Source organism: Mytilus californianus, unplaced genomic scaffold, assembly GCF_021869535.1.
Source record: "Mytilus californianus isolate M0D057914Y unplaced genomic scaffold, xbMytCali1.0.p SCAF_4, whole genome shotgun sequence".
NCBI lineage: Eukaryota > Metazoa > Mollusca > Bivalvia > Mytilida > Mytilidae > Mytilus > Mytilus californianus.
The window spans coordinates 38,788,807-38,806,114 of NW_026262690.1; the positions used below are offsets into that span (position 1 = coordinate 38,788,807).

The 17,308-nt window shown below is 32.1% G+C and overlaps 1 protein-coding gene across 1 annotated transcript; it reads left to right on the plus strand.

The window, feature by feature from the left end:
- Positions 1 to 1,933: 1,933 nt before the first annotated feature.
- On the plus strand, positions 1,934 to 16,668 carry LOC127698284 (E3 ubiquitin-protein ligase TRIM71-like). Its single transcript, XM_052201676.1, has 3 exons — positions 1,934 to 2,440; positions 10,508 to 10,792; positions 11,468 to 16,668. Exons 2-3 carry the CDS (start codon positions 10,537 to 10,539, stop codon positions 12,418 to 12,420), a joined length of 1,209 nt encoding a protein of 402 aa, XP_052057636.1. The 5' UTR covers positions 1,934 to 2,440; positions 10,508 to 10,536; the 3' UTR covers positions 12,421 to 16,668.
- Positions 16,669 to 17,308: the final 640 nt, after the last annotated feature.

Below are 17,308 nucleotides of genomic sequence, written 5' to 3' on the forward strand. Positions count from 1 at the left end.
AAGACAGAATCGTAAAAAATGGTAAACCCTCCATACCGTCCATCGAGAAAGCTAGTAAAAGTATTACCATCTCGAATATACAAATGAGTGCACAAAGAAAATTGATAAAACAAAATGAGTAACCTTCATCGAGAATGTTGCTCAAATTTACTTCGTTTCTCCATCTACAAAATCTGCAAACCATGATCTAAATAAGATCATAAAATTCAGGTGCACATTTTAATGTATTTAAAACAATCTACAACGATTTAATTTCAGTGAAGTTTATTTCAAAAACTTGGTACCAGCAAGACACGTGTACAATACTTCTAAAAATTTACTATTCGTAAAATCTGCAAAAATACTCTTAATATGTGCACATAGAGATAATAAGATGCATATCTTCCAATTAAGAACCTTTGAAGACTGAGTTGAAACTATAGGAGTTTATTACACACAAAGAAAAGGAGAACCGTCACCGAGTGCATCCGCTTGTCGTACATTCATCATACTATAAGCCGGGTCCACGCTGCAAAAACAGGAAAAAGTGTGTACCCTTCCACCCCTTTATCTCCAATATAAATTGATCCATACAAATTTAAACTAGGTCATTTGTTTGTTCGAAACTAATCAATGGCTCACATTAAAGAACAGACAGTGCCAATAAGAAATGATTAAGCAGGTTCTTAATCAAAGTTTCCAATTGGGGTTTCATGAGTTGATTAATTAGATCAGCATTCCACACAAAAGGAATGATGTAATTTATAAAATTCATTAAATGAGACCATAAAGGTAAAATGACTATAAAACTTCCATGATGAGACCTACAAAAGAAAGGGACATGATATCCACCAAAGTACATTTCAGACAACTTGCAGAATAGACTGTATATACATACAAATGGAATATATATACATCGACGAGACACCAAAGATCAGTCACTGCTTATACATGTATCATAAAAATTCCCCGACGATGCTCACTAATGAAAAAACTAACACTATTACATACATAAAAATTAACAATAAGGAAAAAACCCATAAAATTCGAAAGAGTTTCAAAAGAAAACATTTGAGACCACTGTCGAAATGTTTGCCACCCATACAACATTAAATGAGAATAATTTGTATATGGTCTACAAATCACCAATCCTAACTTTCAAAACATTTCGCCCTTCAGTTTCATAGAAGAGGATTTTTATTGCCACTCAAGATTGTTTTCGATCAAGTTTGTGTGAGGGTCGTTTGTAAAGGACCTTTAATACACTATTCTTGCTATATTTGGTTAATGTTGGCAGAGAAAATGATTTGGCCAATCAGAATCAAATGTTATCTCTGGCTTTGATCAGAACCAAATGAAAATTGTTTGTAGAAAACCTTCAATAAATTATTTTTGACAAATTTGGTTAAAATAGATATGTTTCCAAAGAACAAGATAAATATGTAAAATGAACGACGACGAGAGCTAAGTCAAGGCATTACCTCAGATTACCTTTCAGATCAGGTCAGCTACAAATGATTGACTTCGGCTCGGTATTCTTTTCGCAGCCGTCCTGTCTTGCTGACAATTTATTTGGTATAATATCCAGAGACATATTAAAACGTATTTGACAATACATGCTCAAAGACTCACGATTTGTGATTAGATTGGATATCATTAGAGTACTGAATCAACACTATGTTGATGGATTATTATACGAGTCGAAGAATGTAATATTGATAGAAAATTTATTAAACAAGTAAATACTGCAATACCGAATAATAATGTCCCAGAAATACTATTACATTTAGTGAACCAGAAAGAATAAAACATTAAAATCTTTTGCAAATAAATCAATTCTGCCACTTTGACTATCACATTCTGTTGTTTTGGAAAAACCATCAGGCTGTCGTTTTGGTTCACCTATTCATTTTCACCAATGAGGATAAAATCGCTTGCCATGAGAAATGTCGTATATCCGGAGATAATTGTTTCGATGGAATCTAGTTTTGAAACAGAGGAAATTCCATCATTGAACAATCATTTCTTTTTCTGAACAAGTAGTTTTTAATATTCATGGCCTGAACAATTTCTCAAAACTTGGCGGACTGTTTAATTTGTTATCAAATGAAGTCACGTATTTAGTCAATAACGGTGGTGATTGAAATATCAACCAATATCGATCGAAACTGAATACGGCAACACCATTGGATTCTCTCTTCAGCATACAGTTTGGAAAATTGATGATGAAAGAAAACATAAATGTTTAGTTAAAAGAATATAAAAACTATATATTGTAAGTGTACAATATTCAAATAATTTGCCGACATAATTAACATTCAGGGATATCTTATTCCTTCTGCTGACATTTTTATGGAAGAATTGCGTTTTAGATATCTAATTAATAGCATCGATTGATCGAACGAGAACTGTATGACTCATTCTAAGAAGTAAACAAGGAATTCTGAAAATCTGCTATAAGGTAAGGATGGAAAATTTCCAAAATTATATTAAAAAAATAAAATGAAACAACAAAGGCGGAGATATGAAAAAGAACATTATTTGGTTTCTGAAATACCCAACATATTGAAGTCCTTTAAACCTGTCAAAGGTATGTTAGTTCTACTGATAAATGAATAAAATGATATTATCTAGCCACTTCAGTCCAGAATAATCAGTCGTGTTGTCACTATGAGCTCATAGATATATCAAAATTGAAGTATAACTTGATCTAAAACATCCATTCACACGAATGTTTTGGTATAAGTAGATATGAGCCAAGGCCTTATTCAAACAGATAGTTTACCAAAATTAACTTTTTTTTTTATCTGGTAACAACATATGTTTTTAACCAAAGCCTGATCTCATACATAAATATAAATGAGAAGATATCAGAATGCAGTTTTATATGAAACGCAAAAAGCCTCTGTTTGGAGTAATTAAGCAACTTTATAGGCTTAGACACAATTCATAAATATAAATACTAATATTTTACAGACAAATGTCTTGTGAATATATGAAGGATATTATATAAATGGTATTTAATATATGTATGGTACAATTCCATCCTCCCTCCCGAAAAAAAAAATGGAAAAAATGAAAAAAGGAAGAAACTCCCAAAAGTTCATATACTGTGAACGAGATATAAAAAAAATTCCACTTTTGTATTCACTTATTTCACAAAAGTCCATTTTGTTCGCGACTGCGGATGAGTGATAAATAAACCTTATTATAAAATAATACCTATCACAACATATTGCTGCATCATTTTTATACTTATGGTTGCGTCATATTTCATTAATATTGAGATACAGTTCTACGTCATAGAAAATAACAAACAAGCTGTCCTTATTTCAGACAAGTCATTTCCATAATTCGTATTACTAAGTTTACCAAAGTTGTGCGGAAGAAATTTATACTTCTGCAAAATGATGAAAAGTACAAGACTTTGTAAAAGCGTGCACCCTCGAATCATGTCGAATAACATGTTAAAAACCGAACACTCAATGTTTAAATCAGTCGTCAGTAATCCAGGGAATTCCAGTATCATTTCTATCTTAATTTTAATATAGATAACCGTCGAACGTTTGATTTGAATACTTTAGGGTCCTCTCAAAATATTTAAAGTGGACTAGTTGCTATGTTTTGGAAACTGAATAATAACTTAACGGAATACTTTATTCAGTGTTTAGTCTAGTTGCGATTAAGTTATTGTTTTCTGTGTATGTCTGTTTTTTTTAGGAGGAGTCGCTGTTTAATATGGATTTGTATCAGTATTTTTGGTGATTTCTTTTACCTTTTTCATGTATTTTTGGAAAAACTGGGCACAATATCATTTTTAATGACTTGATAATGTACCACAGGATTAAAAGATCCTATTGACTTTGGGTCCACAAGGTCAAAAGTCAAACTTACATCAGAAATTACTGAATTTGGGCAAAATTTTGATTTCCAAATGATATCTTCTGATCAAGACGTTCAATATAATCAAGCTTAGTTGGTTAATGTCCCATTTAATGAAAACGACCCTTGTTTATGTTAAGGTCACTTTAAAAAAGGCCAAAGTCACAACATCGATTAATATGTCAACGTATATTTGTTTCTTCTGACAGAAGTTTCTCTGGAAACTTTGTTATAAACAATGTTATAATATCTGTTCCTATTGGCACACATATCCTTTACTCTTTAGTCCTTTAAAAACAAATACTTTAATATTTCTTCCATTGGAAATAATATTCCATGATATTTCTTTCATCTGGAACTTATATTATAAAGGAACTTCTATTGCATATCAAATTTTTGCAAATTACGGTTTCTATTTATGTTTTTGTTGATAGGTCAAAGTTCAAGGTCACATTTCAAACTGAACTTTGGAAACAGTTTCGAATCCAAACTATATATTTTCAAGATGACATCGTTGGATTAATATATCTAACCTTCAACAACATTACCTAAGGAATACTCTTTGGAATGAGCAAGACCTTATTGATATTTGGATTTGTAGGTCAAAGGTCAAGGTAAAGTTCATATCCAAAGGTTTAACGTTTAGGAAAAGTTTTTAGACAATTTCCTTTTAGCCATATTTCAGTTCGTTACCAATCTTTCATGGATACTACGCCTTTTTGAGTTAAAAAGACTCTTTTTGATTTTGACTAGTTCAAAGGTAAAGGGCACACATCAATTGATAAACTTTAATATGGGCAAAATTTTGGTTTCAGTATAATGTCTTATCAATTATGTGAAATCATTACATGAAGGTCGTGGTCATTACCAGTCGACTTAACAGTCACCAAAATTAATCAAAATCAGAACGGATAGAAAATCGGTTTCTTCTAAAACAAATCCAAAAGGAATGCAATTTGACTAACGTATAAATGGTGCTTTTGTGATTTTTTTTATTATCTTAAAAATCGCGCGTTCTCATTGCAATCTTTCCATTTAATCTTTCAAAACCTCTTGAAAGAATCTTCCTGTTCATTCTTGATTTTTGAATATTTTTTGCTTCAACATTTTTTGAGGAAAAAAGTTTTCAGAAAGAAAGTGAAGAAAAAAGTTTGTTTCCTTTGAAAAAAAAAAAAAAAAAAAAAAATCAAAGTCGTGTTTAAAAAAAGCGCAATTTTGTTCCTGTTTGTTAAAAGAAGACAGTGGGTGTCTTAGCATCAACTAGTCCTTAATTTACTTCTTATCACTCTGTAAGTTACAAATTTAAATCATCCTCTTAATTTTGTGGGGGTCTCAGTGGCCGATTGCTCTAAGTAGTTCATCTACTGTATCACTGGGCTATCAGCACCCCGCACGTGGCAGGTGCGTTCGACCCAAATCTAAATTGATTTGTGGATTGCCAACTTTCATGCCGAAGGTATGTGGTTCTCGCCAATAAAAATTGGTCTCCATGATATAGCCAATAGTGCTGAAAGTGGCATTAAAAACCAATAATCACTCAATCAATCAATTTAGATGTGTTTGTCGTTTCACGTGACTTTTATACAAAATTGAAATTTAAGACTGTACATCATTTTCTTAACATTAAGAAGATAGGCATTTTAATTTTGTAATTCTCAACATAATAAAACAAATGATAATGATTATTACAAGACATTTCAATATCGGACTACTTAAGGTCATTGACACGAGGTCAGATATGAGTTTATGAATAGTTCTAGGACCGAATTATTTTGAATTGATTAAACCTGCACTGTTCAAACATTCTGATAAACGGAAGCGTCAAGTTTGAATCAAGATAGTCACACAATTTGTGTATAGCCCTTTAAACCGGAAGAGGGCAGAAACAGATTTTGCACGCGCGAGCCTTCTCATTTAAATTTCATAGGATATCAGTCCCCATAAGATAAAGATAAAAGATATTTTTATTACTATTTAAGGGTATTAGACCGCTGGTTTGTTGGAGCTGTTCTAATTAAACAATTAGCAAAGGAAAAATAAGGGAACACAAACAAAAATGTGATAATGCTAACTTCAAACCTTTCAGTTTTGGTAACAGTATTCTGTATAAATCTATTTACACAGAAACAAAAACTTCCCATCAAATGCATGGCAGAAACGAGTATGTTAAAAAATCCCTTGAAAGATGAAAACCCATACGCACCCACACACACAGAAACTATTTCAATCTGTGAATCTATTATCGATTTTTGTAAAGCTTTCCTGTAGTGTAATCTGTCTGAAATATTCATTTTTAAATTGTTAAAGCAAATCACAATATGCTAAATCTAAAATCTATAAAGAACTGTTCTGAAAATGAAATAAAGAAAAGAATTGTTGAATACAAATTAGGAAAAAAATGATAGAAAATGTATTTTGCCGGTCTGGCTTTTATATCAATAAAAATGTCAAGACAAAACATCTTATAACTTTTACACTTGGCAATCTGAAGTGAAATTCAATTATCAATTACAAGAAATGCAACCTGACAACGTTAGCTTTTTATGGGAATATACCACTAAAATTGTCACATATGAAACCAAAGACTTTACCAATTAATGATATTTAATTAAGGCTTCGTTTTAGTCCAACACCGCCAGCAATACTGACATTTTCAGAAACGCCTACAATGAAGTCTAACCGAGAAATACATATTGCACGATTTCTTAGTCAATTTTAAAGTATTTATTTCATATTCAAATAGCAGTTAAATAGCCAAATGCCAATTAGACAGAATTTATCTGTATTCGTTAAAAAACGAGATACATCTTATTCAATGAAAACACTACAAAAAAGAAGGTTGAAGAATGTCAGATGTGTATAGCATTGATCCAATAGTTGCAAACATAAGGCATTCCTCCAAAAATTTAGGCAAAGTGATATTTACATATAAATATGAGCATATCTTTGTATAATGGGAGATTTATAGCTTTACTCATTGTATGGACACCTCTCTAATGTTGAAGACTGTATATTTTCCTTTAGTTGTCTTTGATTGTTTATGTCGTTGGGTTGGTTTCAACAATCAACAATATTTGTTTATATATAGATATAACCAAATCAATGTATTAGATTTGTATTGTACAATTGTAAAGTATTTTCTGTTCTTCAGTTGCTCAAAATAATAAAGTGGTGATTGATTACATAATTATGTCCAATACAAAGAATCTCGAAAATGGTTGTGACCGCCTCTGTTAATTTCTAAAAAGGAAATAATAATGTAAACGGTGGGCCATGTAAACTCTTGTCATTAAAGGAAATAATCAAAACCATGAACATCACAATTTGCTATTGATGGTAGATTGTTGATAGTCTTTGTTTAATATATTCGGTACTTTGGTAGATTATTTGTCTTTTCTTGAAGACCGTACGTTGACCTCTACATGCTTTTTGTTGTGTCCATGTTGCTGGGTTGCTGTGTCGTTTACATATATACAATAGCTCATTTTATTCATTAGACATAAGTGTAAGAATTCCATATGTGCATTTTAATCATATCAGCCTTTTTGCTTGCAATACTTGATGCTCTGATATTTGAGTAAAGCTCTGAAATGTGACGGAATAATCGATTAAAAGTTATACTACTGGAAGAGATACGTATTGATCAGTTGTAAAAAGTCAATTACCCTATTCTGCTATTATAAAAAACGAGAAAATTAGCACATAGAAGTCATCTTTGATAAAACAACTAGTGATTTTCCGTATCCTTGTTTCTAAGAGTTTTACGAATTTAATTACTTTTTACGAATTAGTATTAAATGGTAATCGTAAACATATGGTTACAGCTTGTGGGGTTTTGTATCATGATCTGAAGATAACTACATCTTTCTGTACACTTCTATTGTTATTGAAGACCACGACTTATCCCGTCTGGCAGTAAAACCCAAGTTAAAGTGGGGCGTCCGTTTCGATGTGCGAGATGTATAAATTCGCAGCCACGTAAAGTCGGAATAGAGACTGACACGTTCTTTGCATGTTAAAGAACCGTCGCAACAGTTCTCTGGTGGATCCATAGGTGCCCAGATCACCAATAATGCCACCGTCTACCTACTTTGCCAAACTGACCTATTGTATAAATTGTTTATTTAAACTCGTAAGTGAATATGCATGACATATTAGCAACTGGACGTTAAGCAAACAGCAATTTTTGGGGGTTCTAAAGCCGGTTCCTTACTCATAGATTTTTTTTTGCGGGGAACATGTCAATATTATGCAGCTAAAGTATTAGAAAGCTTAAGTGTTATTTAGAGATATACAGGTAAGAAGTTTGTCAATATCTGTTTCAAGTTTTTTTTATTAAGTTTCCAGTGAATTAACACTACCATGAAGTATATGGTCGACCTATGTACAGAAATCAAATGATCTGCTTGTCAGAAAAGACAATACTTACATAATATTAAAACCTTTACATGGTAAGAAATATACAATGAATAATTTAGTATCTATTGAGCGGTGCTAGAAGTTTAAAATAAGTAGAATTACAAAATAACCGTATGATTCATTGATCCGTTTGAGAAAAAAAACTACTAAATTATATATGCTCTCTGATATGGAACGATTCTTTTCTTATTTCTAATTACAATATTCTAATTTAGCTTGAATATATTTGGGTGTAATTTTTAATGCAGAGAAATTAAAGTCAGCAAGTCAAATTACTTAACCATGTATTACTAATCTGTAATTTACATTTATGAAGTTTTCTTGCAACTTGTAGTCAGCTATTCCGCAAATATAAACTTTAGTTCATTATTGTGTTTCCAGTTGCATCAATGAAATGGTATATAGAAATCTATGTTATAGATCGATAGTAAAGTAAAAAATAGAAACAATGGAATCGGCTTTATAGCCGAGATGTCGTACCCAAGAAACCACTTAATGTCTAATGAAAGCAGATCCTCAACAGGTTACGAAAATAGCATATATTGATTGTATTGCATTCAATTATCTGTTCAAGCGTAAATGAAAATCTTGAATGAAATTGATTTTTTTAATGACTTGCTTCCTTTTTTGGTTATTATCTGAAATAAATGTTAATCTAGAGCTGTTTAAAAACACATGATTTAGAACATTACAACAACTGTATTGATCTCCTTGCAAGTATGCCCGATTACATTTTTAGACTTTTAAAGTCTATTGTCGATACACCACTGAAAAAATATAAGACAAACAAAATGTAATAGAGTGATACAAAAAGAATCTGCTTCGAATCGTTGGGACCAAGACCGTTTTTCTTTTTCTTTTTTTTTTTAATTTGTTCATATAATGCATCGTTTAAAAGTACCAAAATAATAGCACAAAATTCGTACGGGCTTTAAATCGGCCTTCGCGAACACTTTTCGTTCAATCTTGACCAAATATAGCATACATTTATCAATGTGCATAGTAATGATATACAGTTCTTGATACATACAAGTTATTGTATGTAAATATGAAAAGGAACAGTCGTTTCAGAGAGATTTTTTCCCAAACGATGAAAATTTCTAACCATAATCAATTCTGTCTTGATCGTGTACTAACTAGAACGAAATGAAGCGAAGGTCGTTATAAATCAGCACCTACCAATCGATGTTATCCCATCACTTAATACCATTAATTAATGCTTTCACGTACTTACTATATCAGATGGTATTCGTAGTCAATAAAATTAATTTTACCCAAAGGATTAATTATTATACAAGTATTTCTTGTAAATACAAAATATGCCTTGTGGATGATGTGTGAATCATAGCAAATCAGCATATTGTTCTGTAGTCCCATAACATTTAATAATGAATCTACTACTTTTAACCAATCACAAAATCACAAAAGCAATTCTACATGTGTCCATCTTAATTAGAATCCAAACCGAGTACTCGTCAATATTGCATTGAACAACAACACGCGTTGTATCCCGTGTTAATCCTAAACAAATGAATGAATGCACAAACTAATGAATGACTTTATTTCTAATAAAACTAAAAATACATGGTGTTAGAAAACATATTGCAACATAATATAAAGTAAAATTATAATATGTGTATGTGAACAATACAATTTACATTTACTTTGTGTACTAACTTTCACAATATAGATCTACATAATTTTTTTTCTAATAAAGCAATGTTAGCTGAATTAAACGGTTTTATGAATCAATTTGTTGGTATTAGGAACTGACCGTGGTAAAATTTATTTCCTTCTCATTCAAGGGATATAGTTTATGGTGTAATGCTGCTAGTCACTAATGTCGATTGAGTCACAAAGATGCCATAGTCTGTCTGCTCTGGGCAAACCCTGACATCTCCCTAACTCAATCGGAAGATGGTGACTATCGTGTCTGTTTTTCACAGATATTGCACCAGAATTGGTATTCGTGTTATTTTATAAATCAATCAGGAAAAATAAGGAAACCTCATTAACTTCTGAAGAGTACATATGTTATATTTATGAAATGTCAAAAAGAAACATGTATTCTGTTCTTTTCTGGTGTAGGTCTTTTTCATGTCCCATGAATGTACTGGTTATTGGCCATTCTGTTGAATAAAAATCGCTGCGAATGCAATTTGGGTATACTGTCTGTGTTTTTATCCTGTCAATAGACTAAATTTTCTTTTAAACCTTTCTTTTTCAGGTGTCTAACACAATTTTCTTTGAAATAAGATGTCTAGCTGTCTCCCATCTTGCTGGGGAGACTGTAGATGTCGTAGTTCAGCAAATGAAAATACAACAAGCACAACAGAAAATCGGACTAGTCGTACCACTACTTGTAAAAACTGTGAGGCTAAAAATAAAAAGAGTGGTCTTGGTTGCAGAAAACGCAACGATGACACCAAGAGTAGAGACAAAAGAAGCAGTGGAGAAAACCAAGAAATTGTCGGTGGTTGCTGGAGTGGTGGTCACGGATGTTTTATCACATGTAAGTATTTACTGAAAGCCAGTAGTTACTTGATGGAAAATTAAAACTGAGTTTTTCGAACTAAACCATAAAGTCCAATTTTCCCAGAAAGCAATTTAGATATCGGATAAACATCTGTCGTATCTGTTAATCTGCAGAGTTAAACATAGTTTGATATATATATTTGTATATTTCATTTGAATTTACACTTATTTGATTCAAATTTATTTTTTTATATTTATACCTTGACTTGGATCTAGCAAAGATTTAGATAAAGTCTTTTCTAGAAACTCTTTTCCGGAATCATGAATTAATAATCTCTGTTGTTTTAAAGATAATATTTTGTTTAAATCATTAAACAAATTATAAATAGTCTTTTGTCTTCCAACATACATTGTACCTGTCCCAAGTCAGGAGGGCGTACGTCGACCTATAAATGCTTACTTCCACATCATTTAGTCTCTGGTAGAAAGTTGTCTCATTGGCAATAATACCAAATCTCCTTATTTTCATATTGGAATCAAACTCGGTTATAAAGCTGGAAATCTTTGTAGATTAAAGTAACACATTGTTTTTTATTCACTTCTCACCATTGCTATGCACTTCAGCGAACCATTTATACCAATATAGTTACAAGGGAAATAATTCATATTCAATAGAGATAGGAAAATGCATATAACGATTGTTATTTTTCAGCCATGCATCCTCCAAAACCTAAAACAGCATGCAGCATATGTGAACAGAAAAAGAAATCACGAATAACTGCAGAGACATTTTGTCCTGAATGCGAAGAAGCCCTTTGCAAATCGTGCGCAGAGCACCACAAGCTGTCGAAAATATCAAAAGATCATCACACAATACCAGTGCAGCATTACAGTGAAATACCCACTTTTGTGTTAAAAACAGAGCAGTGCTGTTTAGACCACAAGCTTGAATATGAAATGTATTGCCAAGACCATAAACACCCATGCTGCATTCGATGTGTCTCGGAAAATCATGTGGATTGTCATAATCTAAAGCCACTAAATGATGTGGTCCATAACGCAAAGTCTTCGGAACTCCTGAATGAGATTGAAAAAAGTATTGATGACATATCAGCTTACCTGGAAACAGCACAAAAAGAACGGGAGGAGTATGTAAGAAAGTTTGAGGAGCAAATCGCCCAATGTCGGAAGCATAAAAATTTGATTAAGAGCCTGATAACGGACCATTTAGATCAGCTTGACCAAAAAATGGAAGCTGAACTTAATACAAGGGAATCCGATTATAAAGTAGCATCAGAAAAGACTATTGGAGAGATCGAGAAACGAAGAGAAAATGTTAAGAAAATTGCAGATGACATTTCTGCTATGAGGAAATACGCATCAGACAGACAAACTTTCCTTGCAATGCATTTGCTAAACGAATCTGTAGGCAAGGAGCAAAACGCTGTTTACGAATTGTCCAATAATATGGAACACATCGAGTTAACCGTTAACGAACCCGATATAACTGCTGTATTGGAAGCTCAGTCCTTAGGGAATTTAAAAGTGATTTCATTGCCAGTAGACTCCGTCTTCAAAATAAAGAAGAAAATGAAAGAAAAGATGGCAACGAAACAAGACAATTCTCGGGAAAAGCGACGCCAACAGAACGCCATAGAAAAATGACAAGACAGCTCTAAAAGTAATTGATTATGTATATAATTTGCTGTTTTTTAGATGTAATTTGTTAGTATATGTTCAGAATTTAAATCATATATACGGGTAGAATATTCCTTTAGGCAATCTATTTAGGAAGTAAATTTCTTTTAACTTAGTAAACGTCGTGAAAGATTTCAAAACAAACGAACGGCATCAATTATTTTGTCATGTTTTTCTATTCAGTGTTATTTGGGTGGCATTTGTAGAGGTAATTTTTTCCTATTCTGTCGTGCCCAGGTATTGAAAAGTATGCTATAAAGTCAATCTAGATATTTTGTATTTGACAAAACCTTCTAGTATGTGTTTACTTTTGAAGATATTTGTTTCTTTATCGTCTTACATATCTTGGTATATCTTGGTATATAGATGTATGCTAAACACCTTTACTATCATGTTCTATTTTACAAAACAAAAGTCGTAGTGTGATCCTGTCTTCGTGTTATTTTACTCAAGGTCGGGAGTTAAAGATCACAAAACGGCTGCTTATTTCATTATCTCGTCGTTAGTTGAGTTAGTTGGCAGATATATTACATGTGATTTTAATTTGTTTTGAGCTTGTATTGCACAATTAAATAAATCCAGACACAGATAAACGAGAACATATTACGCTGGAACAGCAGTGCAATTATGAGAAATTTATGTTCCTATAATTCTGTGCAAAAATGTGTAAAATGGCTTTGTACAAGTCATGTTAGTTAAAACACGATCGATTAACTTCTTTTCAGTTTAAATATGAACTGTAGAAAAGTACCTTTAACAAACATCTAAACAAATTTACATTCTATTTTTTAATGAATTTTAAACAGAATAACACAGTTAATTGCAGAGGGCAAACAAACCTGAAGCATTTGTAAATATTATCGCTGATTTTCATCTGTGGCAAAAAGTAATATAAAACGGCATTTTATAATATTGATTATTTATTTTAATTGCATGTTTCACGGGTCAATAATGATTTTTGTAGTATCTGCATTATGTCATCTCCATGGTGATATAGTAGACTAAGGAATAAAAACTCCCATATTGTTTAGCGGTAGATTCGGACATTTTGTTGCATTGCATATTAATAAGCTGAGATCAATCTTTACCTTCGTATTTGCTGTTGTATAATTTGCTTATTAATCATGACTACCACTGTGGCTAAGATTCCTGGTAGGATTTTATTCATAAGAAGATTAAATATATTTGTGACTTACTTAATTCTTTTGACTTTAAGACATAGTACACATATAGTTAAAATTTGCAAACAAAATGTGATTTTCAGCAGCTCGTTGATCTGAAAAAGGTGTATCCTTGATAGAAAAAAACATGCTTAGGCACCAACCATTTTATAATGTACCAAATTTTGTTTGTTTTTTTCAGCCGTCGAGTCGATTTTGATTCCCTTATGTTATATAGAGATTAATACATGGCCTTTTCCATATCGGCCCGGGTATCATCCCGAGACCCCCATATCAGCCCGAGACGTAGTCGATGTGCTGATATGGGTCGAGGGATGATACCCGGGCCGATATGGAAAAGGCCATGTATTAATCTTTTTATCATATACTTCCGACAATTGTTTTATGTAAGGCAAATAAACAAATGAAATAACTAAAACAGTCAAAAACTTTTTAAAGAAGTTAAATCATGAATCCAACAAATACACTATAATTGTCCAACAATAGCATCACTACCTCCATATATATTATGGTACCATTTCCTATAGAGGCATTTTGAAACATTAAAAATTTGGAAGCTGGAAGCATGGATGAAGTATTTACAGTTTTATGATCATTATTACTACATGTTGTACTATATGAGATGATTCATAATTGTCAATGGCATTTATTAGCAAGTACTAATTGTAAACTAGCATCATTTTGAAAATCTATATCATCGGATTTAGCCATGTTGACATCTTTTTTTCAATAACAGCTGGTTCTGTACAAACAGATTTACCACTGGATCCAATAAACCTTATCGCTCTTTGTCCGCCATTACTGGACATCCTAAAAGTTCCCGTAAAATTTTGACGTCATAATAAAAAATATCTGAAGACACAATGGAAAAGTAAACATACGATACCGGAAATACCGGAAGTAACCTGCACGAGAGGCACTGTTATGGGTTTTTTGCACGAGACGCCCCTGATATGGGTTATCAGTCCGGGTGGGAAATTATGGCTGGTGTACTTCCGTTCATTACACATATGCAAAAGCTATCATATTAATGCTAAGTATATGATAAAATGTTTTAAAACGAAAACTAAATAAAGAAAGGTGAATTTAGCTCTTACCAGCTTCCACTAAAATTTGTTCTCTCTTAACGAAATGTAAATTTCAAACCCTTCCCAAAAATGTTAGGACGTCAGTAGTAAATAGAGACAATATTTTGTAAATTTTATTTCTCTGTATTCTATAGCATTTTTTTGTTATTTATGACGAACGTTGCAAATATGACTAAATACCACAGATTCACTTTGAAATATATCGAACACAAAACAATATTGTTTAATTGCCAAGTCAACAAGTTGAAATTCAACAACAAAAAGGGGCTACTAATCAAATATTGATTTATATATTCTTCTCAGTGCAATACACTTCTAAAATGTTAAATATAGAAATTGAGTTTTTCTTAACTCTTAATCTCATTGATAACGCATGCACTATTCACAAAAGGAATTTCGTCACCTTGGCAACGGAAAAGCGCCAATCCGTCCATCTGTCCGTCCGTTTGTTCCAAAACTTCGAGAGACACTAAAGATGACCACTGTCGTCACAAATCTGGAAACAAGTAGTCCACAACGAGAAATGGATTCTATATAGGTCACTGTAGGCCACATAATACAATGCAGCGTTACGGAAAGAATCTTGTTAGCGCTAGAGTCCGCCTCTCGCATGACATCGTCATCTTTTATAATTTACCATTTTCAAAAAAGGATAGAATGAATATTATATAATATTATGGTAGAAAAGAAAGGTCACTTAATATTATAGAACAGTCAGCGGTTCAATTTATGCGACAAGATTTGCGACTGGATGCTTTGTTTAGCGAGTCAGACTTAATTGATTATCCTCGTGCAATATTCTTTACAGAAAACATGTGCGTCTACGCATTTAAAAAAAGCAGGCGAATAGCCTCCAGCTAGCATATATTGAAATAATAGGGTATTGCGGTAACTACTGATACTTTGGGAAATTATCTTTTCACGTTTTCAGGGTTTACATATCTTTAGTTTTATTGTTGAAATCTCGACGTTGTCATGTGCATTTATTTTCGTTATTTTAGTTGTAACAAGGTCATTGTCCGTCTTTATAGTGTATACCTTACAATCATTCAAAATTTTGATGGGTGACTATAATATACAAAATTGTTAAAATGGTAATCATTAATCAACCAATTATGTTTTAGTGTACATCAAACTTTACCTATTTTTTTAAGTTATGAAACAGTAAATTTTCAAACGTTCACTTTTAGAGATTATTGGTCAAAGTTTAAGATAAATATACAATGTAAAATAATGATAAGTGTTCATAGGCAGCTATATTATAAAAGTTTAGTGCCATATCTATATATAGTCACAATACAATCATGTTGTTTAAAACACACCACAGACTTAGGAATTGTTTAAATGTCTTGTTATATGTATATACTTTGTGGTGTCATTGTAACTCCACTCCTCACTGAAACATTATATAATGATTATGAGGCAATTTCGTTGTCAATTCGGATGAAGTAAACGGCATTTAGACGTAAGCAAACCTTCCTTGCATTTTTATTTCTCTCTCTCGATTTTATGGATTAAGAGTTTCATTGCATAATTGCACACTCACTCCATCATTATCTGAATAGAGTAAGATTATTGAAGTTGTTTCCTACATAACTCTTTTCATATTTATACTATTTCAGTTTCCAATATCTATTTCTCTATATGACATTCATACTTCAATATATCTTAATGGTTTGTACCTTCATGCAATTTCATCTATACATCCTGAAATGTAGCATAATTTTGTAGCTCCTGGAAATGCAATTGATAGATTTGAACCGTAAAACTAAACATCTAAACGTTTCCCTTTTAAGCATATGAAATCTATCTATGATCATTACGTTTGTCAGAGGTTGTCATGTGGTAAGTGGACGGAGTAGGTCGAGAGTAGTTATATATTATATATAGTTTTACTATATAGTCAATCCACCTTTGTCGTTATAAACAATAAATTTTGTTTTTTACGGTTTGTTTTTGTGTTTTTTTCTCTCTTCAATTTTACAATTACGACTTGTTTAAGATACTAGAAATTAACATAATTTACTAAATGTAATTTGTGAAAAATGAGCGAAGAATGTTCTAAAAATCATTAAGACATGAACATTTCAACAAAAAGGGGCATAGCCAGAAATTAGTACTACTTTTGCTAATTAATATTCATAATATGTAAATGAGAATTGTACCACGTGATAATAGTTTGAACTGGACTGGCTTGAAATCATTAAAATCTTTAAAACACGGATATTATAAGTTGTCCGTCACAGAGTCCTTGTTTATAATCACTCTGATATTTCCGTAAAGTTGTCAGGCGGTCAAAATCAAAACAATGAAAGCGAATTTAGTGAAATTTTCGTGTTTTCGTGAGTTTATTCTTCTTGAAATAGAGGCATTTTAACTTTACGTGGGAACCTATAGTTCAACGACTACACATACAAGGTTAGGACTTGCTTATTCTTTGGACATTCAAGTTTCGAGTTTCACCCCGGCAACCTGTATTTCTAATGACCTTGTTAGCCAATTTTCAACACGAAGTTTGCAAATTTGACGTTTCAGCCATTTTAGCCTGTATTTTATACTGCAATGTTAAAAGCCTCTCGCTTCGAT